Below are 27,981 nucleotides of genomic sequence, written 5' to 3'. Positions count from 1 at the left end.
TTTGTTTTTTTGGCGCACCAAAAATATTCTTGTCATTTTGTAATATTAATATTGAATCACTGTACTCACATGAACTGATTTAAATATGTTTTTAGTACCTTTATGGATCTTGAAAGAGGAAATGTCATTGCTGGCTATGGAGGCCTCACGGAGCCATCGGATTTCAACTAAAATATCTTAATTTGTGTTCTGAAGATTAACGAAGGTCTTACGGGTGTGGAACGGCATGAGGGTGAGTAATAAATGACAGAATTTTCATTTTTGGGTGAACTAACCCTTTAAGTTCACACTTGTTGAGTATAAATTCATAGGTGTCTGGGACACCCGATTTAACTTAAGTTCACACTTGTAGTTTGGTTCGTTTGGTTCATTTGGTCCGGACCAAAGAAGAAAAAAAAAACATTTAGTCCTGGTCCGATTAGCGTTTAGATTGGAAATTTTATCACCGAACCAAAAGATACCAAACCTAAAGGCATAGGGATACATTCACAACATGATTGGTCGGATTTTATGACGTATTGCCTATTTCAAGATGGAACTTACCGAACATCCAAAACAATGCTGTGTGCTGAGGTAAATGTGCTTGTTGTGTGTGCGTAGCGGTGCATAGCCTGCATGTGATGGTATTTTGGCCAGCTGGGAACTCGTGAAGAGTTTATAAAATGTGTAAAGTAGTCAAAACAGCAGCGGGAATCCCTCCGTCACACACACACAAACAATCCGCTACGAGGAGATGTACGTCTGATGCCTGTGATGGGCAAACTCGCGTCTATGACGAGAAAAACCGACATGCGTGAGGATTCTGTCCTTTTTAGGGTCTCGTCTTCCTGTTTTTGGTTCGTTTACATGTCTTTGGTCCATGTTGCGTTCTTATATCTTTCGAACCGCACCAGAGTTCGTTTGGAAGCGGACCGAGATCCATCTTTTCAGCGGTCTCAGCCCACTTGTTTGGTGCACACTAGGGTTCGGATGGCAGCGTTCACACGTTCAAATGAACCGCACTAACCGAGCAATCGCACCAGGGTTCTTTTTAATCGAACCAAACATAACAAGTGTGAACACACCCTTAAAGGATTATCAGGAAAAATTTATATGAAAAAGTGAACTAATTTACTCACCCCCATGTCATCCAAGATGTCCGTGTCCTTCTTTCTTCAGTCGAAAAGAAATTAAGGTTTTTGATGAAAACATTTCAGGATTATTCTACTTATATTGTTCCGCTTTCCGTATTCTTCAAAATGCTTATGCTGTATGTTCTACTACGCCTTCCCTATTCTACTTACGGAACGAACGCAGCACCAGTTCCATTTTTTCCGTAAGTAGAATAGTGAATGGTTGGGGGGCATTCATAATTCTTGAGGGGGCTCCGGGGGGGGGGGGGCGACTAGGGATGTGACGGTGAGTATATTTCACTACATGTTAATTGACGGAGGGGGCGTTTGAATCGCTAATTCAAAAGTGAAAGTAAAATGCTCACGGCCGCACGGGCATTCATAAAGGCACCGCGCCAGTGGACACGTACGGTTATGAACGCCCGTGAACGCATTTTAATGATGGGTTCATTAATGATGAGTTTATTATTATTCTTAATAAAAACACAACAACAAAACAGTACAATCAATGACAAACTCGCTTAAATAGGTGCTTTTACATTATCTTTGAAACCAAATGTTCCTCCATCATCTTGTCAGTCAAAGGTGAGGCGAAATGGGCAAGTTTGGTGCGACTCTCGTTCAGCCCACTTTGAATTGAGCAGACGCGTTCAGTTCTGTAACTGAATGGTCACATGCAGAATAGATTTTTTTTGTTGTTTAGATTTTTTTCATTTGAATATTATTTAGTCTATTTGTTTGATTTTTAATGATTTCATTATAATTTAATTAGGCTAATTGCTTGCCATCAACTTGCAATTCCCTCGCGAACCCCCGTTTGGGAAACCCTGTTTTTTTAGAACATTATTTTAAATTCATTCCTTGACGACGCGTCATGCAGCCAAACTACAGGTATTGCGTTTGTTTTGTTTTTCCCTTTTTTATTTAAAATATTTCAAAACTTATAGGCTATATCATGAATTATATGATATTTTTCGGCTGTCAAATATGTGGAAGTGAATGTGTTTTGTTAAAACACCTTTACTGATCATGTTAGTTGATAACAGGGGATCTGTCGGATTTACATTACATAAATTCATCCATTTTTCCCGAAATAAACGTAAGTGGCTGGTGAACTGGGATGAGAGAGTAAACTTTGTTTCATACGCATTGTATCTGATATGAATAAACAACTTCGTCAAATTATAATTTAAAGGATTATCGCAGCTTCCATATGACTGTATGGAATCTGCATTTAACAAACTATAAATGTCTTTTTTATATATAGCCTAGACCTCATTCAAACGTCTGAAACCTCAAATAAACGTGGTTGAAAACTGAATAGTTGTGAAATATGAAAAGCACAGAGCGCTTCAATCTCTGGCTCAGCGCCAGCAGCGGGAAAGCAGGTTTTGAATTTAGCGTACCGAACGTTCTCCGGTGTTATCGTACACGTTAAAAAGTTAAAATCGATCGGGTAAATGGGGACAAATTAAAACTGAGGGGGCACAAATCAGATCTGAGGGGGCAATGCCCCCCTTTTGCCCCCTCGTGGCGCCGGGCCTGTAGGGAAGGCGTAGGACATACAGCGTAAGCTTTTTGAAGAATACGGAAAGTGGAAACACGTGCAATGCAATCATTTGTTTATATAAAGCATATACACTTACATTTTATTCGAAAATGACTGATGGTTTTGCTAGATAAGACCCTTATTCCTAGTCTGGTAATTGTTTAAAGCTCTTTGAAGCTGCAATGAAACTGTAATTTTGACCTTCAACCGTTTGGAGACCACTGAAGTCCACTATAAGGAGAATAATCCTGGAATGTTTATCAAAAACCTTAATTTCTTTTCGACTGAAGAAAGAAAGACATGAACATCTTGGATGACATGGGGGTGAGTAAATTATCAGGAAATTTTCATTTGAAAGTGGACTAATCCTTTAAATGATCAAAAATACAGAAAAGTATTAACAAAGACTATAGAATAACACAAGGCGTGTCACTCGTATTGTTTTGAATGGGAGAAAGTGTAACGCGCAATATGGCGGAATAAGTCCCGCCTTCTAAAGAGCCAATCGCCGACTGGTAAAGTCATCGTGTCACTTCATCGACCGTTAGAATCACCGGTTTCTATAGAAACAGTCAGACGCGCGCCTCCGAAGAGACGCGCATTTAGGTCTGCGCATGCGCATTAGCTTGATCCAGCCTGAAAAATACTTTTTTTTTTTTGTCATGATTCGAGCGTTTAGAAACTAAATTTATGAGCCGGTTGTTAGATTTCATTGGTGATTTCAAATATGAAATTTAATCGTAAGGTTGGCGAACAGTTTTGGAGAATTTGATGTTTCCCCATTCAAAGAGATTGCATGATGCCCAGGATGCCCGAGAGGCGTTTCAAAGATGGCCAAAGACTTGTCTTAAAGGGACTTTGGTATTAAGTCAGGTGCGTAGGGGAAAATCTACCACATTCCGTAGACATTAGTGTTTATATTTGAACTATAAGTGTTTCGGTTATAATTTGAATGTTTGTTACATACTCAAATCTGATTGTTCACTGTGATCGTACTTGTCAAAGGTTTAATATAGACAGAGCCAAATCACTGTCATTTAGGAATAAGATCGCGCAGACGTTTGAATCAACATGGCAATCTTTTAACGGTTAATCATGAAGCTCTACTTTATATATAAACATACACACTATCATTCAGAAGTTTCAGTTCAGTAAGATTTTTTTATTATTATTATTGTCTTTAAAAGTAGACTGATAAAAAAATACAGTAATGTTGTTAAATAGCTTTACAATTGAACATAACTGTTTTCAGTTTAAATGTAATTTATTCCTGTGACGGCAAAGCTGAATTTTCAGCATCATTACTTCAGTCTTCAGTGGATTATTTGATTAATAGAAGGTTCAGAAGACAATTTATCGATTTAATGCATCTTTGTTGAAAAAAAAGTATTAATTTCCCTTAAAATAAAATCGTACTAACTCCAAACTTTTGTAGGGTACTGTATATAAAATATACCGTATAATGAACGATTTTATTCTACTGTTATTCTGAGGCCAGCCTTATATTAGCCAGGGTCTATGGATAAAAGATTGCTATAAACCACATCAGAGCTGTCACAGTAAAATAAGAAGGAAAGTGGGGGAAAAGGAGCCAATAGCCACTAATCCTGGAAATGAGAAACCTGCTCAGGCACAACGAGCCACAAACAGGCTGAATAATTATCAGTTCCTCAGAGCTACTGGTGCTACAGCTTACAGAAGGAATTAATTACTCAAGCACTGAAGCAGATACACAACCCTCTTCCCCCACACACACGCTAACTGTGCCAGTGGTGTACCTGTGTAAGATTAGGTCAAGACAGAAAAACAAAACTTCATCCCCCGAAATGCATGACAGGAAAGGATTTTGTCGGTGAGCTACCATGGCTTTTAATTTGATATGGCATTTGATGGGGCATATTCGTACATTCATAGCACTAATATGAGATTGTGACCTTTCCAGGCAGAAAATCATTAGTATCACCATCATAGTGTATAATCCTATTTGTCACAACACACGACGAGTGGTGTGAATTATTAGGGAAGCCCTTCATTTGTTGTAACCACTGATTAAAAAGGAAATAAATCTTATAGTCTCAATGACTTCATGGACTCAAAACAGGATTTAATTTCTTCAGGGTCCAGGGCTGCAGAGACTGAAATTACAGAAATGCCATTAAACTTGAGGGTTTCCGGTTGTAATCGTGCAAAACTTTAAACAACAAGCAAAAGAGGCTCTCGCCTTTGATTACTGCCCTGAGCAGACTGCCTTCTGTAAACCAGTATAAATCACACTAGAGGGAAGTTTTGTAACTAGATTTTTCATTTCAAAACTCTCTGTAATGATGCTAGCAGGATGTTTGTGGTTGCTAGGGTATCGGGATAGAATTATTTTGTATTTGGGTCATACCGTGTCAAATCAACCAGAGGTCTCCGTCTCAAATTTTTTATTTTGTTGATATTTTTTCTGTAGAAAGACAAACATAAATAGAAAGCCAACATATTAAATGCCACCGATGTATATTTGAGTAATCCACTATTTTGTAGAGGTGGTCAAAATGACAATTTTAGAGGGGTGTAAAAATGACTTTAGAAAGATGGCTGCATCATTATTTTATTTTTACAGATCGGTAGGTCTATTAGTAAAATATATTGGACTTTAGCAATCTTTGTATGTTTCTTGTGTTTTTTTGCCTCAAGTTTGCATGTCTGTAACTCAAGAAGTATTACAGATATCTTAAAGGTGCCCTCGAATGAAAAATTGAATATCTTGGCATAGTTGAATAACAAGAGTTCAGTACATGTAAAAGACATACAGTGAGTCTCAAACTCCATTGTTTCCTCCTTCTTATATAAATCTCATTTGTTTAAAAGACCTCCGAAGAACAGGCGAATCTCAACATAATACCGACTGTTACGTAACAGTCGGGGTGTACGCCCCAATATTTGCATATGCCAGCCCACGTTCCCAACATTATGAAAGGCATTAGACAAGGGCAGCCAGTATTAACGTCTGGATCTGCACAGGTGAATCATCAGACTAGGTAAGCAAGCAAGAACAATAGCAAAAATGGCAGATGGAGCAATAATAACTGACATGATCCATGATATCATGATATTTTTAGTGATATTTGTAAATTGTCTTTCTAAATGTTTCGTTAGCATGTTGCTAATGTACTGTTAAATGTGGTTAAAGTTACCATCGTTTCTTACTGTATTCACGGAGACAAGAGAGCCGTCGCTATTTTCATTTTTAAACACTTGCAGTCTGTATAATGCATAAACACAACTTCATTCTTTATAAATCTCTCCAACAGTGTAGCATTAGCCGTTAGCCACGAAGCACAGCCTCAAGTTCATTCAGAATCAAATGTAAACAATATAACAGTATACAATACTCACATAATCCGACGCATACATACCGCATGCATGACGAACACTTTGTAAAGATCCATTTGAGGGTTATATTAGCTGTGTAAACTTTGTTTATGCACTGTTCAAGGCAAGCGCGAGCTCCGTGGGCGTGGAGCACGAGAATTAAAGGGCCAGTAGCCCTGAATCGGCTCATTTATAATGATGCCCCAAAATAGGCAGTTAAAAAAATTAATTTAAAAAAAAATCTATGGGGTATTTTGAGCTGAAACTTCACAGACACATTCAGGGGACACCTTAGACTTATATTACATCTTTTTAAAAAAAGTTCTAGGGCACCTTTAACATCCTTATTCTGGTTCTTAACAAATGTTTCTTTTGGTATCTTCATTTTAAAGTCCCATATTGAAGGCCTAGCAAAGATTGCTGGAACAACACTGGTCCAGCTGACCAATCAGCCGACCACAAAATTACTTTTTGTGAATCTCTGTACATTTATTTGTGGATCATAATGATGAATATTAACATTCTGAACATCATGAATATGAATTTTAACTGGTTTGTTACTTACCCAAGGGTTGTTTTTTATGTTTATAGACAAAAATCATTCATCTTTTCAAGTAATTTACACCTCTCCTCGACAAGCGGCACAATTTGAAATATAATTAATTTCTGTAGCGCAAGACTATAAGCAAGATACACTCCAAAAGTATATGTACCAGTGTTATGGGCTTTATAAAAAATAAAAAAGTGTGTGTGTGTGTGTGTGTGTGGAAATACAAAAAATTAAAATACACACATCTAATAAACGTAGTTTCAGTAATGTACATGTGCTATTTACTACCCATTATACAACACAGATGTCCAAAACATCTGATAAATACTTCAAAAAGTGTTTGTATACATATATTTGAAATTGTAATATGCCTGTAATATGGCTGCTGAATGTCGTTTAAATATAAATATATAAGTATAAATATATATAAAAATATAAATAAATATATATATAAATATATATAAATAAAAAAGATATATATATATATTTTTTTTTTTTTACAAAAAATTCATTTATGTGGAATTCCAATAGGGCTGCACGATTAATCGCATGCTATTCTCACGCGCATTTCGTCAGTAAAGCCGGTTCCCTGATTACCGCTAAATCGCCATCACCTGCTTTCAAATGAAGCGGCATTTAATAGACAGAGCCGTAGGTCACTGAAAGCCACGCAATATCGCGTTCATATCGCAGATGAATCGCCTGCGATAATGAACGCGATATTGCGTGGCTTGTCCGTGAACTACGGCTCCGTCTATTAAAAGGCGCTCCGTTTAAAAACAGGTGATGGCGATTTAGCGGTAATCAGGGAACCGGCTTTACTGACGAAATGCGCGTGAGAATAGCATGCGATTAATCGTGCAGCCCTAAATTCCAATGTATAAAATATGTGAAAAATATTAAACCGGTGTGACTAATAAATAGTACATTGAGTAATAAATTACAACAATAAAAAGGTGAAAGGAAAAAATGAAGCTAAAACAATCTTCTTGAACCCATCTCATGTACACTAGATCCAAGAAATAATCTGATGTTTCTGTTTAAATCCTCTGGAATATTATATGCCATAATCTTATGAAGAGGCTTTCAGCTTTCATGCCTCAGCAGGAGAAGTGTGACTGAGATTTTCCAGACAGCAGAAGAAAACTTGGGCAGCATTTGAAGTCAGTGCACTGAAAACCGTTAAGAGGTTGAGGATAACCACAGGTTTTTATTTTCCTATTGACCTTCAATCCAAACCAAAGTCAAAACACAAGCAGTGGTACACTGTAACAAGAGGACAAGTGCGGGACAATCCAAACACGATGCTCAAGGTCACAGGTTTCCTCTATACGGCGGCTCTTAGTAGCATGATGGATGTTTTCACAAACGCATTTGCTCACGATACAATGAGTAGTCTTGTTGCCATGGCACTTAGTGCATCTTCTTGAATTGAGTTCAAAGGGGTGCTGGAAAGTAATCCAACACGTCGTTCATGACAAAAGAGTAGATCGATGGCATTATCCTGATCTGCTAGAGAGACGAGAGGAGAAGAAGCTGTTCACCAAAACCTCTGAATACTATGATTAATGTTCCTTACCAAAAAAAAAAAAGTTATCATGTGGTGAACATACACTTGTTAAAGGTGCCATCGAATGTTTTTTACAAGATGTAATATAAGTCTAAGGTGTCCCCTGAATGTGTCTGTGAAGTTTCAGCTCAAAATACCCCATAGATTTTTTTAAATTCATTTTTTAACTGCCTATTTTGGGGCATAATTAGAAATGCGCCGATTCATGTTGCGGCCCCTTTAAATGCTCATGCTCCCCGCCCCCGGAGCTCGCGCTTGCCTTAAACAGTGCATAAACAAAGTTTACACAGCTAATATAACCACCAAAATGGATCTTTACAAAGTGTTCGTCATGCATACTGCATGTATGCGTCGGATTATGTGAGTATTGTATACTGTTATATTGTTTACATTTGATTCTGAATGAATTTGAGGCTGTGCTCCATGGCTAACGGCTAATGCTACACTGTTGGAGAGATTTATAAAGAATGAAGTTGTGTTTATGAATTATACAGACTGCAAGTGTTTAAAAATGAAAATAGCGACAGTCTTGTCTCCGTGAATACAATAAGAAACAATGGTAACTTTAACCACATTTAACAGTACATTAGCAACATGCTAACGAAACATTTAGGAAGACAGTTTACAAATATCACTAAAAATATCATGTTATCATGGATCATTCAGTTATTATCGCTCCATCTGCCATTTTTCGCTATTGTTCTTGCTTGCTTACCTAGTCTGATGATTCAGCTGTGCACATCCAGACGTTCTGCCCTTGTGTAATGCCTTTCATAATGTTGGAAACATGGGCTGACATATGCAAATATTGGGGGCGTACACCCGACTGTTACGTAACTGTCGGTGTTATGTTGAGATTCGCCTGTTTTCCAGAGGTCTTTTAAACAAATGAGATTTATAAGAAGGAGGAAACAATGGAGTTTGAGACTCACTGTATGTCATTTCCATGTACTGAACTCTTGTTATTCAACTATGCCAATATGAATTCAACTTTTACTTCTAGGGCACCTTTAATGCTGATGTAGAGGAATTACAGTCTCATAATGTGTGACAAAATGAGTAAAAACTTATCACTGAGAAATGTCCTGCTCAAGTTGCAAAGAAAGTTTGACTGGGCCATCTGACCAATCAGAGCAGAGCTCTTGGAGAGATTTAGAGAAACTGAATCTTCGGATGAGTCGTTTTAGAGTCTGAGAAATGAGGTGATGTGCAATGTATGTTATGAGAAAACTAAAGTGTTTTTTGACCTTTGATGCATGTTATAGGAGACCTCCAAAACAAAATTAGGAACCTTTATAATAGCATAATAGGGGCACTTTAACTAGGTTCAGTAAAGAAGGAAAAATGCAACCCGAAGTTTCTGTGAATTAATCTGACATCAGCAATGTGCTTTATGTTTGGCTGTCATGTCACGCTTTGTGTTTACAGCACTCAAATCAATCTTACATTTAGATTGAAGCAGCTACTCGCATGTTTCACGGCTGGCTTTTCATCACATATAGGCCTGTCTGTTATGGCTAATGCATCAATAAATTATGTATGAATTTTTGGAAAGAATGCACATCTGATCTCCACTGCAACAGAAATGCTGCACGTGCAGAAAACTTAAGCTTGTTTGCCTTATAATTCCATAATAAATGATTCAAGAACAGATGTTTCCTGACAAAACTGCACAGAACAAATCAGTGAAGTTAATCACTGAGAACCGTATGCTGCGACGGAGCTGCTGCTGGTTCACAGATCGTACAGGAAGAGAGGTCTGAAAACGAGGAGCATCGCTCCGTGAGAACAGATGGCGGATTTAAAGAACAGGCACAGACGGAAGCATCAAAGCAACTAGTGACCAGTGACCTACACTGCAAAAATGGCTCCATTTTGCTTTACAGGCACATTTTCAGTAAAGTCACATGTGAAAGGAAATGGAACCAACTATTTTGATAGCCACATATTAGCAAGGCATCAAAGAGCACAGGAAGGTGCGATAAGACAGAACCTTTTAACTGATAAAGCATGAGAGGCCTTTGAAAAAAAAACCTAGTTATGAATTTCTTTATGGTTTAAGGTGTGCATACGTCTTCATGCAAACCCATAATCCATATCATTAAAGACCTAAAACCCATACACACATATTCTGTACAGACCCAACATGCATAAATTACCCCATAACACACCTCTAGTCATCCTCTATCATAAAAGGAGGCCATAACGGTTTGTTTATTTGCTGACACATGCTGGGACGGGGAGGAACACATTAACCAACTCCTTAATGTTTCCACCCACAGTCATTAGTGCTCATAAGAAATAAACAGACATTCAAGAGAGGCGAGTAGCAATTACCCTCATCTTTGATGTTGCCCTAATTTCCTTTAAAATGCCCCTCTTGGTTTCTCAGATAAACAAACTCAAGTGATTTGTTTTTTAAGCAAGCGGCTCTCTAAGATTCCCCCTCTTTGCTCCCAGCAAAGAAATGTTTAAAAAAAATAAACAATGACATCACATATGACATCATATTCTGTATGTGTTGGCTATTGTGTTGACATCTCACTACAGAACTGAACATATATATAATTATACAGTTACAGTGAACATAATTATAAAAAATTATATATATATATATATATATATATATATATATATATATATATATATATATATATATATATATATATATATTTAAAATAAAAGTAAGAAAAATAAACATTAGCAAGCATTATTATTATCAGTATTTATTATTATTATTATTTTATTATTTTATTTTTTTATTTATTTTTTTAAATCAAAGCAGTGGAGAACTTATTAAACACAACTTTGTATATTTTTTATATTTATAAAATTGTTACAGGAATTTCAGAAATTTATAATAATTCTGTATAAAATGTAAAAAATTTATTATTATTTAACATAAATATGAAAAAATACAAAGTTGTAAAATTGTTACAAGAATGTCAAATAAAAATTATAATAATTCTTTATAAAATGTAAAGTAATAATAATATTGATGATAATAATGAATTATTAATCACTTTACAAAGCAGTGGAGAATTTATTATTATTATTATTATTATTATTATAAACAATAGGATGTATTTTATTATTATTATCATCATCATAATTGTAGTTGTTGTTATATCAATTAAGTAATGAAATGAAAATCTATATAAAGATGTTAAAATTGTCAACATGCAAAGAAATGTATTATTCATTCTGAAATGCATTTTGCAGCCCTTGCTTCGAAGAAATGCTTTAAAATTAATGTGAATATCAACAAAACACATGGTTTCACAGCTGAACGGAACTGCAGCTGAGATTTCAGCATGACTCCTGGAGACTGTAATTGAAAATGAGTAGTTCAATAGTGAAGCAGTCATGCATTACACACTGTTTACTTTGGCCTTAACCAAGGTCAAGAGATATTGCATTTCATCACCAGGGTGTAATTGTCTCAACAACCCGTTGAAGGATATGACACATGTTGCAAGAGTGACAGATGAAAATATGCTTTAATTATTTTGCACTGAAAGCCCAAAACAAACATGGGATTTATGCTCAAGTCTTTCCTAAAGCAATGCATCTTTTGGTCTCTGAATTATTTCTGAGAAATCTAATTTATCTTCCATAGCAAGTACACCATATTAACCTTTGCAGTACATAGTTATTAATATTCATCTTAATGCATAAGACTTGTTTAAAAAACTCACTGTATGCTGTATTGTGGACCTCATTACTCCTAAATTAAGCCCAGGAGAACAAGTCTACAGCATCTGTTGCATTGCTTTCAAAAGAATAGCATAAAACAGCAGTTTTAATTTATCATGGTTAGGAACAGACAAGGCAACACAACATCAATGTCATGCATCTAAGAGATTCTCAGGAGTATGACTAATATTGACTCATATTTTACTTTAACCCGTTCATGTCATTAACAGTTCAAACATGCATCAACCCAGCTGGAGCCTTGGCCTAGTAGTTAGCAGCGCATGTACATAAATGAGCCCTGGGTCCTCATGAGATATGAGTTATAATCAGGCTCATTACATTTCCCCATCTAATTCTCATAAATATCCAATATTCATAAACACATTCATAATGTATTTCAAATAAATGCTGAGCTTCACAGAGCTTCAAAAATCCAGAAAAAAAAAATAAATATATATATATATATATATATATATATATATATATATATATATATATATATATATATATATATATATATATATCACGGTTAAATTTATTTCAACTTTGATAATAAAAACCATAACTCATAACTGAGCACCAATAATAATTGCTAATAATTGAGCAGCAAATCAGCATATTAGAATGATTTCTGAAGGATCTTGTGACACTGAAAACTGGAGTAATGAATGATGCTGAAATGTCAGAATTGCCATCACAGGTTTAAATTACAATTTAATATTTATTAAAATAGAAAACAATTACAAATTTTAAGAACATTTGTTGTTGTATATTTGATAAAATAAATGCATCCTTGGTGAGCTTAATAGGAAAAACAAAACAAACAAACAAAAAAAAAAATGTAGAAAACATTTTCACCGGTAGTGTGAAAACCTGGTCAAAAAGAGAACAAAACATATATAATATTTGAAAATTGTTACAGTGTTTATTATATAAAAATTATATTTTATCTCTGGAAATGAATTCTGCATCAAACTGAAATGGAAGGTCAAATCAAAGAATATCATAATATACATAAATGTATATTGTGTAAAAATTAGTTTACATCAATGTCAAAATAGCACTACTAAAATAGATTTACTCATTGAATATGCAGTGAAGATCAATCAAGTCTGCCAATTAACATGCAGGGTCGAAATTTGATAAAATTGCCTTCACCAAAAGTAAACAGTGCAAGCTAGGGGTGCTTTTCTTAATCAAAACGGAACTGTAAAGCCTTTATACTAAAGGTGCACAGATGTATCAGCCAATAATTGGTATCGGCCACTTTGGCGGGTTGAATTTTATATATATATATATATATACACACACACACAATTAGACTACAATTATATATATATACATATATATATATATATATATATATATATATATATATATATATATATATATATATATATATATATATATATATATATATATATATATATATATATATATATATATATATATATATATATATATATATATATATATATATATATATATATATATATATATATATATATATATATATATATATTTTTTTTTTTTTTTTTTTTTTTTTTTTTTTTTTTTTTTCAATTGTAGTCTTTTAAAAAGGCATCTGAAATAATAAAGTAAGAGCAATGTTGTGTTGTCAAAGATATCCATTTTTCATTACATATTGACACTGAAATATCTGAATTACTTACAAAACTAATTTTCCGCAGAATAGATACACGATACCAGCTGCACTTTCTCGCTCTCTCATCTCACCGACACCGAGTTGACACACAAACCCGCCTCCACTCACTCGTTTCATTTGCTCCGGATGAATATTGTTGTTGTTTATAAGGCTTGAATTTGAGTGGGACTGCACATATTGCTCATAATTTTACTCATTCCCACAGAATTTGTGCTCATGCCCAAAGTGCACGCACATAAAGCCACCTCTCAGTACTAAATTGAGTTCTTTTACAATGCTTATTGTGCTTACATTCAAATGCACACAAAACATGTCAAAATGCCGGTCTTGGTGAGTATTCACGTAAACACAGTTAGTTACGTAAGTTGAGAAAAATGCATGTGCAACAGTATAATGGATCCGTGCATCAGGTCTTAAAGTGACAGCAGCCTAATATAACTGCTAACAAATTATAAGATAATATTTAAAATATCTATATGGCAGTTTTTTTCCAAATGGTATCAATGTCAAAATTGTGGCCAGTGAAAATGCTGAGTGGCTAGTTGAAAAACACTAGTCACAGTGGATGGTGAGCAAAAAAAGTTAATGTCAAGCCCTGGTTCCATCGTATATATTGAAATATCGCAGTATTATCATTTGATACTATCATCTATAAAAATTTACAGCACTCATTTCTGAACATTGTAAAATAAATTCTTTGAGCTCTGTGACAGCACAAGCATCTTTCAGCTTATTCAGAGCTGCACTAAGGGAGCATTACAATACAGAGCTCTTCTGAGCGGATTATTAACGTTCTGTTTCCATGGCGTTTCTTTTCATCCACAGTGTTCTCCTGGGTGAGTCCATGCAGACGGTTCTCTATAGATGAGCCAGGTTATCAGCAGGACTGAAGCACTAATCCCTGGCCAGAAATGACTGTCTTCTGAGCCTGTTTGTCTGCTTTCTTCCTCCCTCTCAAGTGGAAAGATCCGCTCCACAAGGTCACGCTCAGAAAAGCATTGAGCAGGAGTCAGGAAAATGACATACCTGAAATATGATGAACGGCTGCCCCGACCAGCCAAACGGCAAAAAGCAGATGGCAATTAATACCTCAACAGGGAATAGATGAATTAAAGAGAGCAGAAGGAGGGAGAGAACCAGAAAAAGACAGAGAATGGATACCTTAGGGTGTGTGTGTTTTCTTGAACTTCAGAACATGACACTAAAAACAAAAGTGCACGGGAGAATTATCATAACCTCATTTAAAAATAAATTAATAAATAAAGCAGGCCTACTTAAAATACCTGCGAGAAATATTTGATGTTCTGTGACAGACAAACTGCAGTCTGACACAAAGAAATGACAACAAATGACGACTCTATCACTGACAGACATATCTTTTAGATCGGTGATATGATGACATACGCTTCTGTAAATAAATACAATATAAATTAGATTGTGTAGAGCTGCCAATACATACATCGATAAGCTGCTGCGAGTAAGACATAGTGCTGCTGCACAAATAGCATATACCAATAACCCATAGCAGATCTATACAGGTGGAGCTGGGGAGGGTGGAGGGTTTTAGAGGAACTCTGAAGCGTGCTGCAAACTGCTATAGTGAATGTAACCAATCAGCCATTTAAATGTGTGAGCAACAAGCTCATTGGCTGCAGATGTGACATGGACCAATCAGCTTGTGTCAGTAGTTAATGCTGCAGTTATCATCAGCTTGCGTTAAGACCCAATTTAATTAATTGTCATATTTAAAATACTAAACTGCGTCATAAAGGTCTTATGTGTGGAATCATGGAAACACTTTAATCGCATCTATTCCACTCTGACCACATGTGCTTGTGATGTATATGAATGATGTTGTCATGTGCATATTCGAAAACAGCAGTAAAGAAGGCATCACATTTTTGGGGTGCTGAAGAAACAGAGGCTGCATCCGAAATCACATACTACAACATAGTAGGCGAAGAACAGTATGTGACAAAAGAAGTATGTCTGAATTCACAGTGCTCGTAAAAGAGGGAGCAAAAAGTACCTGGATGACCTACTACTTATGGTGAAAATTCCGAAGTGTGCATTCGAGGGGCACTTTACTTTCCTATGAGGCCACGGGAGAGGATTTGTGAACGGAAGTGAAAGGGTTAGTTCACCCAAAAATGAAAATAGCAATGACATTTCTGCTCTCAAGATCCATTGTACATTAATGGATCTTGAGAGAGGAAATGTCATTGCTCAATAAAAATAGGTCTTACATGTGTGGAATGGCATGAGGGTGAATAATAAATTAATGTACTAAAAACATATTTAAATCAGTTCATGTGAGTACAGTGGTTTAATATTAATATTATACAGTGACAAGAATTTTTTTTAATTTTTTTTTTTTTTTTGGCACACCAAAAATATTGCCGCTTTATAATATTAATATTGGACCATGAACTGATTTAAATATGTTTTTAGTACATTAATGGATCTTGAGAGAGGAAATGTCATTGCTGGCTATGGAGGCCTCACGGAGCCATCGATTTCAACTAAAATATCTTAATTTGTGTTCCGAAGATTAACGAAGGTTTTACGGGTGTGGAACGGCATGAGGGTGAGTAATAAATGACATAATTTTCATTTTTGGGTGAACTAACCCTTGAAGCTACACAACTGATGCTGGTAGGTCACATGATAATGACAACATGTCGAATGTAGTATGTTTAGATTACATTCATACTACACACAAGAACATGTACTTTTTTAGCAGTCGCAAATAAGTGCTGCCTACACAAGAGAGTATGCGTTTTGGGATGCAGCCTGTGTTCGTGTTGACAACGTTGTGCAAGATGAATATAATGCAGTGGTCAAAAACACCGGGGAAAGAAAATCTTCCATAAAGGGTTGCCACAGTACAAAATTGCGGTTCTCTTGCTTCCCAGTACCAATTTCGGTACCAGAGCAAAAACTGTTCGTTGGTTATCACATCAATCATCGCAGTTTCTGATTCAGTTGCACATTTAAATACGGTTGTCAACCAAAAAACTTTGCAGTGTACTTAGGAGCAAGAAAAACTAAACTTGTATTCAAATTGTGAATGGGTAATAAACAAAGCAAGAGAAGAGCGCTCCCTTTATAATCACTAAGGCTATCTAAAGCACAAGCTGTCCTAATCGTTCAGTGAATCTCTTATTTACATCGTGTTTACACTTTGTTGGTTATAATAAAAGGATTTTCGATGAAATGCTCAACACTTGTAAAAACACGCTGTAAATAGAAACCTTTGACGCTCAAACAAACATGAACAAGACCGTTTGAAAGCAGCGTCTATCAGCGGGTACCAAATATACCAGGTACTCCAATTTATTATTAGGGGCCAAGCACCGAAGGTGCGTAGGCACCTATTGTATCCGTTGGCGTTCTTTTTATTTTTATTTTCGATTATTCTTCTTCTTCCGCTCTGGAAGTCTATGGCAGCCCATAGAACCGTATGGTAAAAAGTTGTGAAATTTGGCACACAGTTTGAGGACAGTCTGAACTGTGTCCATAGTAAATTTGGAGTCTCTAACTCTATCCCTCTAGCGCCACCAGCTGTCCAAAGTTGCACTCATGTTTATGTTAATAACTTTTGAACCGTAAGGGCTAGAAACAAAATTCTAGAAACAAAATTTTTCCGCCATTTTGAATTTTCTGAAAAACCAATTTTTTCGAACTCCTCCTAGGCCATTACTCCGATTTTCACGAAAATTGAACCAGATCATCTTCAGACCATGCCGACAAAAAGTTATGGAATTCAAGTTGATTCCTCTAACCCTTTTTGAAAAACATGCAAACAAATTGTACGTAGTGCTTGCAAAAATAGACGTAAGGCTGTGTCTCTGCAACGCTTTATCGTATTCAGACCAAACTTGGTACATGTCATCACAAGCATGACCTGAGGCATCATGCAACGTTTCGGCGCAGCACCACCTAGTGGTGCGGAGATATGAAAAATTGATATTTTTGCTTATAACTTCTGATGGATTTGTCCAAAAATCATAAATTTAGTCTCATTGGATTCGGGGCATCATGCCGAGTCGAATGATACCCAATTTTCCCATATCAGACATTTTGGCCGTCGGCCATTTTGAATTTTGTGCTAAAATGCTGTATTTTACGAACGCATTAGCGTATCTTTACAAAACTCAGTATGGGTCATCAGCACAATGCCCTAGAGGAGCCTGAGAAGTTTCGGTTATAACAAAAAAAAGTTATAACAAAATTTACAAAAATACTAATAACTTTTGACTATATTAACCGATTGCACAGATTGAACTGGTCTCAGTAGATTCCTTGGGTCATGCTGAGAACACAGATATCAAATTTGCCATAGTCAGCTGAACTTCCTGTCCGCCATAATGTTTTTCTTTAAAAACCTACTTTTTCGAACTCCTCCGAGACCATTGCTCCAATTTTCACCAAAATTGAACCGTATCAACTTCAGACCAAGCCGACAAAAAGTTATGGGTTTCAAGTTGATACGTCAAACCGTTTTCGTATACCGGTGTAAAGAATTTCAGGCATGATGCAAAAATGACTCTTGAAGCTGTATCTCTGCAGTGCTTTGACATATTGACACCAAACTTTGCAAGTGTCATTGTCACCTCACACTGACCATACCACAACAATTTGGACACAGCGCCACCTATTGGTCAAAAGTGATAAACCAGTAAATCCTCATTTTTGATCTTTTTTTTTGCCTAAAATGATCTTAATAGGTCTTTAACTGCTCACTGTTGCAGTTGGTCTGATGCTCCTGGCCGTGTTGGCTTGCTTCTTGTGCTGCTTTTGTACTTGGCCCCGTAATTGATGTTTGCAGCTATATTTATTATAATTATTATTATTATTATTATTTCTATTGAAAAGTTATTAAAGGGATAGTTCACCCAAAAATGAAAATTTAATGTTTATCTGCTTACCCCCAGAGCATCCAAGATGTAAGTGTCTTTGTTTCTTCACTAGAACACAAATGATGATTTTTAACTCCAACCGTTGCCATCTGTCAGTCAAATAATGCTAGTGGATGGGAACTTCTATAATAAGAGTAAATAAAACTTGCTTAGACAAGTCCAAATTAAACCCTGCAGCTGGTGACGATACATTGATGTCCTAAGACAAGAAACGATCGGTTTGTGCGAGAAACCGAACAGTATTTATATCACTTTTTACCTCTAATACACCACTCGATTCGTTTGGTCTGATCGCGCTTTGACAACGACAGTGATGTCTCGCTCTCATTGAAGTATATGCGCGAGACATCACTGCTGCTGTCAGAGCGCGATCAGACCAAACGAATCGAGTGATGAATGCAGTTGGACATAGTGGTGTATTAGAACAGAAATACTGTTCGGTTTCTCACACAAACCGATCGTTTCGTGTCTTAAGACATCAATGTGTCGTCACGAGCCGCAGGGTTTCATTTGGATTTGTCTGTCATGTTTTATTTACTCTTATAGTCCAAGTTCCCGCTGACTTGCATTATACCACTGACAGACGGCAGCGGTTGCAGTTAAAAATCATCATTTGTGTTCTACTGAAGAAACAAAGACACCTACATCTTGGATGCGCTGGGGGTAAGCAGATAAACATCAAATTTTCATTTTTGGGTGAACTATCCCTTTAAATGTACATAAAAAAAAAAAACATTTTTAGGGCCCTTTGAAATACATATTTTTGTCTCAAATTCCATTTTATTTCATATTTAATTTATAACATTTTAACAACTTAATTTATTACTTTTTTACAATAATAGGACCATAATACATATTTTTATTTATTTGTTTAATTATTATTAATATTATTTTGATTTATGATTTAATATAAATTTATCATCAAAACTGGTGTTAATCAAATAAAGGCATACAATTTTAACAATTTATTTAATCTTTTAAAATGTAATCAAATTGAAAAAAAATAAAAATTCCTTTTTTGGTAAACAAAATGCTTTTCAACAGAGGTTTACTGAAAAATTAACTAATTCACAGAGACACACAAAACATGCAGACTTCATATTTTAATAGTCTTTTTGTGGTTTAATATTTACAGACACTAGTCCATATAGTGATTTAAGTGTACAGTCCTACTTTTGATTTAGTCATCCACAATTTTCCAAATTCTGGGACATTGAGCATTATTTAGTAGATTTCATTTTTATGACCCCATGATTTCGTCAAAGTTTTCCACAATGTGGAAATCATAAAGCCTTATAGAGTCTTGAGGGTGGACTCTTTAGACATGTGCAAGAAAAAACAAAAACCTACATTATAAGTATAACATTTGGCCAAAGCAACTTACAAAGCAAAAAGTATTCCAGAGAGCGGAGTAATAATTCTGTACAAATACCAAATTTTCACTCAGCTCACTAGAATACAGAAACAATATCAACATTTGGGCTCTCTCTATTGAGGTCTACTGATTTTCTCAACACACACCATCCATGAGCATTTGTCGGCACTGAGAGTTTTGTAGACTCTAATAAAGTGTCAGAGATGATCAGGCGACGGAGAGGGCATGAAAAGCTGGTGTGAATTAAATCAGGACATCTGCTAGAAATCTCATTACGGCATCATCCTACACACTCGGCGAGAGGAAAAATTACACTTCTGAAAATGAAAATACAGTACGTGTCTGAAATGAATAGCAGTGATAACAACAAACAATCCTAGACTGCTGGATCACAAGAAGAAACCTTCAACAAAATGACTTATGACAGCGATATTTGGGAAAGTGATGAAAACACTCTCAACAGCTGCTCTCGACAACAAACTTCTGTTTTTCTGATGCATAACATAGAAGAGCCAGGCTTATATTTGAATTCGGTCTGTATTTGGAGCAGATTAATGCTTAGCTGTTCAGTCAGATTTGGTGTAACTTGAGTAAACTGGTAAATTAGTTCTGACTCAGCGGTAATTAATTTCTGTGAACTTCACTGATCATATATCCGTTCTCTAGGCCATGTTACACAATACAGATGCAGTGCACTCATCTATGTCTCCTAAAAAAGACATAAAGAGGCTGTGTTCAGAATAGAATACTTGCATACTCCATATTGTGCATTATAATTGAATACTAAAAACAAATTCTGAATATTTAAAAAAAATAATAATAATAATTTGCATTATGCAATAACAAAAATTCCAAATCCATTATTTTTATTCAAATCTTATGTACAACCATCTTACCTCAAACTCATGATAGTCTAAAATAATGAGTCAAAACTATAAAAACTTATATGTTTGAAATTGTTACAATATTCATTATATAAAATGTATATATTATCTCCGGATATGAATTCTGCATCATCAAACTGAAATGGAAGTTCAAATCAAGCAAATCAAGCAAATCATTCATATATATATATATATATATATATATATATATATATATATATATATATATATATATATATATATATATATATATATTTGCAGGAGAATAGTATGACATTCTGAACATAGTCACTGTAAACTTCAAACAAACTATTAAAAAATATATATATATTAAAAAGAACTGCACCAAAACTAGTTTAAATCAATTCTACATAGCTGAGTTTAAAAAAAAAAAAATGCACTACAAAAACAGATTTATCCATTGAATACTTAGTGAAAATCAATTGATCCTGCCAATTAATCGAGGGTTGAAATGTGCTAAAATTGCATTCGCCAAAAGTAAACAATGCAAATTAGCTAGGGGTGTTTTTCTTATCCAAAGGTGTTAATGTAAAGTCTTTGTACTATAGATTATTGCATCCTAGGTATGTAAACAGCACTCTAATCATTTCGCTCTCATTTAGCTGACCAACAAAAACCACCACGTAAAATAATTCAAGGTGCAGCAACATCAGAGAAAGAGCAACAGCGCCCCCTAGAGACTACACTCAGAAAATGCCATGCATTACACTTGTATGCATTTGTCCTGCACCAGATGATGTTTGCTGTGAACCCACTGGTATTTCTCAAACTCTTTATTTCATATTCACACAAACATTATCATATGGCAGAAGAGGAGCATACAGACAGACCGTTGCTAAAAGCTTTTTACCATTACAAAAGAGTACTGATGCAATACCATGGTACTTTGGTACTGAAGAGCGTATTTTGGTACTCCAAGATACTTTCATAGCATCACACACCATGTCCATGTACACACCATGTATTGTTACCATGGTGTATCTTTAAAATAAACATGGAACATATCCATAAAATTATGGTACGTTTGTGTAATCAATATTTTGCATTAAAAACAGTAGATGCACCTCTCTGACGCCCAAAAACATTTGACATAACCTTAGAATCAACATGTGGCTAGATATACCCTCTGTTTAAGTTGTATTCTAATCATTTTCTCTAATACAAATTTCCTCTTGAAATAAATAGCATGGAATATATAGTGTTCTTACCTCTTGAGACAACTTTGGCAGGTCGTTTTCAAGAAATTCTTGGCAATGCAGAATGCATACGGCTCGCAGGAGTAGATCACTTCACCGGGTTTGATTTCACGCAGAGCACGCAAACCATTTCCTTTACCCTCACTGACAAACCTCTCTATATTCGCAGCCATCATATTGAATCAACCACTCTGAACGTCCATGTGTCTATACAGTACATACACATTATGTGTGCCATGTTTGTATTCACGACAATCAACTTCACACGGCACTGCGCAGGTTATTAAAAAAATCTGAAACTCAAAAGAAATACATTTCACTACAAAACAGGTATTTTCATAGTCATTTCTATGTGCGTATAGTGAACAGTTTATATTGAGACGAATGTTTACTGCACATACAAAAAATAATATTAACTAATTTAATAATGCGCAAATCTAACGCAGTCCTGATCAGCATAATATGTTGGGACGTCGCGGCGACATGACGTACGTAGTGCGCCTCACCACCAATCGGATTGCAAAACCATCGGGTCAACAGCATGCGGAGCTCAATGTCATGGACGCGCGTGTTGCGCAGCTTGAATGCGCTTTATTAATGTAGCTCCTGTGGACGAGAACCGCATCAGTTGAGGTTAGTGTGGGTTAAAATTGTCTAAACATCAATAACCAACAATCTGCATGTGCAGGAAAGCCTGATAGTGATAGACTTTTGCGGCAAAAGCATAATATAATGGTGTATCGGCTGGATTATAGGTTCAGATATGTAAGATAATTTGCATATGTGTGTTTAGACTGCGGCTTATTTGCAATAAATGATATAGGGACTGAGTATGTCTGAACATAATATAAAGACTTTTTTTTTTAAATAACATTTTTCTAGTTTAGTTCAGCTATAAAGGATTTTATTTGTTACAGTTAACTGTATGGTGCTTTAGCCAAATACAGTAAAATGTCATCAATGAAATAAGCATAGAAAAGGTATATTTACATAAAACTGTTCCGGTTTGGATTTGCATTTTTATTGTGTGTGTTATAATTTCAGGCTTCAAGCTCATTGGTCATCATGGCAGCATGTGGAGGATGTAGGTTCTTTGTCCTGACTTTAAGAACTCTATGTGGAACATCAAGATCTGCATCACCCTGCGCTTTGCCTTTGACTACACATAGGATTTTGTCCACCTCTGCGAGAACTTACTCTCCAGACTCATTCTCCTCCGGGTCAAGGAAGACCCCGGCTCAGGTGGGCAAAGCAGAGCGAATTTCTCTATCCTTAGGAGGAGTTCAGAGGAACCTCTCCGCTGTCGCCGTGCCTCTGCAGGGTCAGTTTCGCCCCCTCTGCCGGTATGACCCTTTAGATTTGGGTGACGTTGATGAGAACACGCAGAAAGCCCTATCCTGTAAACACCTGAGACGGTTCATTGTAGATCCTTCCCTTGCAAGAATTGTGACCGACCACCTCGCCGGAGATATTGATGATGGAAAAGCTGTTATATTTGAATGTAACCCAGGTGTGTGTCCCTCAACTACTAATTGAATGGCATCAGTGTTTGTAGACATATTCATGTGGAGTTTGTCTCTGTCCGCAGGTCCTGGGGTATTGACACGCGCTTTGCTGAACCGTGGGGCTCAGAGAGTAGTTGCTTTGGAAAGTGACACAAACTTCCTTCCTGAGCTGCAGGTAGACGGCTGAAATGATCTCATCTCATTCTGCTCACTGTTAGCTTTTACTGGATCCCTTTTCTTAATAAGTAATGTAGTTGTGGGCTATATGGCAGAAATATCATATCACAATTTTTTCAGGCAGGATCACGAACTACAATTCATTTTCATGTTGGTTTTTAAGATTGTTTTGCAAGTTACTGAACAGTACAGCTAAACTAATTTCCCTATATAAAAAATATACCCTTACAGGGTAACAAAACATAAAAGAATGACAGACCATTTAGGCCAAAGTAGTGGTGGGTGATATGACCAAAATATTTGAATATTTCATTTTATTTTATCTATATCACTTACTTACTGAATCGCAGTTTGTTATGTGTACTTTTTAAAAGCATTGTTAAAATGCTTATTTTCCAAGTTAGGGAGTTTTGTTGTAATAAATGTATGTATAAAATGTACACTATCATCTAAAAGAAGTCTGCATTTAAAGGATTAGTTCACTTTCAAATTAAAATTTCCTGATAATTTACTCACCACCATGTCATCCAAGATGTTCATGTCTTTCTTTCTTCAGTCGAAAAGAAATTAAGGTTTTTGATGAAAACATTCCTGGATTTTTCTCCATATAGTGGACAATAAATGCTCATCTTGAACTAGCTCTCTTCTTCTCTATTTGAATTCCGGCAGTGTAGACACTGCTAAGTGTATTACTGCCCTCCACAGGTCAAAGTTTGAACTAAATTGTCATATACAATATGCTAGTGCAAGTATATAACAATTAGTTCAAACTTTGACCTGTTGAGGGCAGTAATACACTTAGCAGTGTCTACACTGCTGCAATTGTAATAGAGAAGAAGAAGAGAGCTAGTTCAGGATGAGCATTTATTGTTAAAACTTATATTATTTATTTATTTATTTTAAGAAATTGAGCGATGGTTTCTCTAGATAAGACCCTTATTTCCGGTCTGGTATCATGTAGAACACTTTGAAGCTGCAATGAAACTGTAATTTTGACCTTCAACTGTCTGGAGTCCATTGAAGTCCACTATATGGAGAAAAATCCTGGAATGTTTTCATCAAAAACCTTCATTTCTTTTCAACTGAAGAAAGAAAGACATGAACATATTGGATGACATGGGGGTGAGTAAATTATCAGAACATTTTAATTTGAAAGTGAACTAATCCTTTAAATGATCAAAGATACAGAAAAAAAAATAACATTGGAAAATATTATTAAAATTTAAAAGGAAAATTATGCCACATGATCCTTCAGAAATCATTCTAATATGCCAATTTGGTGTTCAAGAATATCCCCAAAATATTATTTCACTATTTCATCATTTTATCTTTGTTATTAAAAAATATATAAACTGCAAGACAAATATTATATAAGAAAGAAATGAAATTTAAATTTAAAGCAGCATTCAAGTAAGAAATTGAATAATCAAATGTAAAAACCCTGCATATTCTTCACTGAAATAAAATATGGATCAGTTTACGTTTACCTGACAACGATGTACTACAAACGGAAAGGTTTTTCCTTTGCTTTTTTCGCGCACAGACAACACCATTGTCAAAATGATCCCTGTTCACACAGATTCGTGAAAACGACTAAGAATGCTGTATTATTCATGTCACACCAGTAGTTGGCGATGTCACTTTACAAGAAACACTGCGCACCTATAGACTGAACACGTAATACGCATGTACATGACGTCACTGTTTCACAAATTCACATTTGTGTTGATGATCATCGTTTTCAAAAACTTTCACTTTGAAACCCATTTTCAAAAGTTTGCATTTTTTTAGGCCCCTGCTGTCGTAAAGGTTTTACATTTTAGTTGAAAACGGTGTCATATAAACAGCCCCTAAGACCTATTGCACAGATTCAGTATACTGACACGCATACGATTTTCTCCCTACTGTTTACCTTCACTTGATGATGAAGAACATCAGTGCCACATGAGTGTAACCACGATAGAGAAAATAATCAAAAAACAGCCATAGAACTTAAACTGATACCGTAAAGGCAGATGGTGGAGACATTTTAATCGTTCACAATCTAATACCTTCATATCACGCAACCCTAAATAACTTTTGATCTTACAGGACCTGGAGAGCAAACTGGATGGGCAGCTGGATGTGGTTCATTGTGACTTCTTCAAACTGGATCCCATCGGCCATGGCAGCATGAAACCACCCGCCATGTACTCGGAGAAGCTCTTCTCTGACCTTGCCATCTCTGAGGTCCCTTGGTCAGCAGGTTAGTTCCCCAAACATTTAGATTAATGTGGCCGAAAGGGAAGAAAGATGGCCCATAATACAAGGATGAGTAAACAATCACTTTAAGCAAGGCATAAATATGTGGTTTGGATAAGAGAACCTCTAAATGCTTTTTCTGTCTTTCCATTTCTGAAACAGATGTCCCTGTGAAGGTTGTAGGGATCTTCTCACACAGGAATGAGAAGAGCATAATGTGGAAGCTGATTTACAACCTGTTTGAGCGACGTTCCATTTACCGCTACGGACGTGTGGAGTTGATCATGTTCATCAGCAAGAATGAATACACGGTGAGTTCACATGTACAAGAAAGTGTAAACAGTTCAAGGGACAGAAATCTCTCAGATTTCATTAAAAATATCTTCATTTGTGTTCCGAAGATGAACGAAAGTCTTACGTGTTTGGAAAGACATGATTGTAAATGATGACAGAATTGGGAGAACTATCACTTTAAGCAATTATAGGAAGCAGGATTTGGAGCTTTCCAGCTGGATCCAAGTATGAATTATGATTCTTTTCTCTGACAGAAACTAGTGACCCCTCCAAGAGATTATAAGAACTACCTAGCGTTCAGTGTTCTCTGGCAGATGGCCTGTGATATTGAGTTACTGCATGAGGTGAGAGATTTTATTATCATTTATGCATTGTTACATTTTCCTGGGAATAATTTATCAGTTAATGATTAATGTGTTTGTACTGTATTTCTGCTTTGTCTTCATTACCAGGAGCCATTATCATCTTTTTTGACTATAACCAAGAAGACTAAAAAGTCCACCTCAAAGAGCACTGTAAGTTTTTATACACAAGTAATATCACTCTAGGATTCATCATCTGTTTATGTTGTATTAGTGATTTAGGAGAGGCACTGTGTCATCATCACATCCTTCCGTCCAATTTGTTAATTAATTGTGGTTCTTCTTAATGAATCACTTGAAATAATTAGTGAATCAATCATATGAGTCATTGGTCTGAATCATATGCTGACTGAGCCAGACAACTCATTTTCTCACTAAATAAACTCAGATTTATCATGAATTGCAGGTAATCTTGAAATGGGCTGAGAAACGTTAGTCCGTTATACGTACTTGTAGTCTGTTATGTAGTCAGTAATGTTAGTACTATGTGTTAGAGCTGCACGATTCTGGATAAATTGACAATCACAATTTTGTTGTTTTTTAAATGTTTTCTTTTTCCCCCCACAGCTATCCCAGATTGATAACCTGTGCTTGGTGCGGATAACCCCACGTGAGGACTTGTTTAACTCTCACCTAACTCCCTTGAATGGCAGCACTCTGGTTTTGATGGTGAAACAATGCCTTGCCAAAAGGAAACGCAGATTGATTGAACAAATTAAGTAAGCTTTTGACCTGTATTTGTGTACAAACTAGAATTTCTGAGTGAACACACATTTTTAAATTAATATAATAGGTTGTATTCACACCTATCTTTGATGTCTTCCAAAGCTCATGGAGTCCTGGCAGTGGATCAGAGCTCATTTCAAAGCTCTGCTTCCTTGATGACACAATGACAGGCGACGTCTACCCTGAAGAGTACAAGCGTCTGTTTGAGCTAATGGAGCAGTCAGGAAACTTCACCGAGAGCTGGCTTTATGAGGAGATGCTGGAAACCACGCACACCGGTCATGCCTAACACCGCCTGGGACGCGTTACCTACAGAGCTAATCATGGATGAAATACAAAAGACTGTTTTATATGGAAGAGACAGCTAAAAGAGAAAATACTGTTTTGCTTAAAGACACCCAAAACCTTAATGATGGCTAATATGTCTATGAAAGACTTTACATTTTGATAAAGTTGTATTTAGTAATGAACTATGGACTGGAGAAACCGTTTTGATTGTCGGTGACCACTGTTGGATACTTTTGGACAAGTTTGGAGACTTTGTTGGTATCAAGAAAATTATTGTCATATTTTCAGAGTGGTACTGTTGCCATTCTGGACCCATGAAGCTAATAACATTGTGTGTATATCCCAATACATATACACTAAATACCTGCTTGATCTCTTTGATAATATGTAGGAAAAATATTAAACTTCAACAAAACGGCAATAAAAATCAATTTGTAATCCTAATGATTACATTACCAAATCCAGTTATGATGTAAATTTTCAAATGTAC

General features: G+C 35.9%; 2 protein-coding genes across 3 annotated transcripts in view; one reads left to right on the top strand and one right to left on the bottom strand.

Annotated features, from left to right (window-relative positions):
- smyd3 (SET and MYND domain containing 3) overlaps positions 1-22,134 on the bottom strand; it is a 240,256-nt gene extending 218,122 nt beyond the window's left edge. The window contains exon 1 of the mRNA XM_048190903.1: positions 21,911-22,134. Within this exon, the coding sequence (XP_048046860.1) occupies positions 21,911-22,074 (164 nt within the window). The 5' untranslated portion in view covers positions 22,075-22,134. The remainder of the gene's footprint in view (positions 1-21,910) is intronic.
- On the top strand, positions 172-27,981 carry tfb2m (transcription factor B2, mitochondrial). Of its 2 annotated transcripts, XM_048190902.1 has the most exons (10): positions 172-232; positions 14,326-14,667; positions 22,943-23,408; positions 23,487-23,578; positions 25,672-25,825; positions 25,984-26,132; positions 26,370-26,459; positions 26,568-26,630; positions 27,045-27,196; positions 27,306-27,981. In XM_048190902.1, exons 3-10 carry the CDS (start codon positions 22,964-22,966, stop codon positions 27,490-27,492), a joined length of 1,332 nt encoding a protein of 443 aa, XP_048046859.1. In that variant the 5' UTR covers positions 172-232; positions 14,326-14,667; positions 22,943-22,963; the 3' UTR covers positions 27,493-27,981. The 2 variants fall into 2 exon arrangements, with proteins under 2 accessions (XP_048046859.1, XP_048046857.1); XM_048190900.1 differs by lacking the exons at positions 172-232; positions 14,326-14,667 and adding an exon at positions 22,375-22,531.

This window comes from Megalobrama amblycephala, linkage group LG5, assembly GCF_018812025.1.
Source record: "Megalobrama amblycephala isolate DHTTF-2021 linkage group LG5, ASM1881202v1, whole genome shotgun sequence".
NCBI lineage: Eukaryota > Metazoa > Chordata > Actinopteri > Cypriniformes > Xenocyprididae > Megalobrama > Megalobrama amblycephala.
This window is presented reverse-complemented; position numbering and strand designations above follow the sequence as displayed.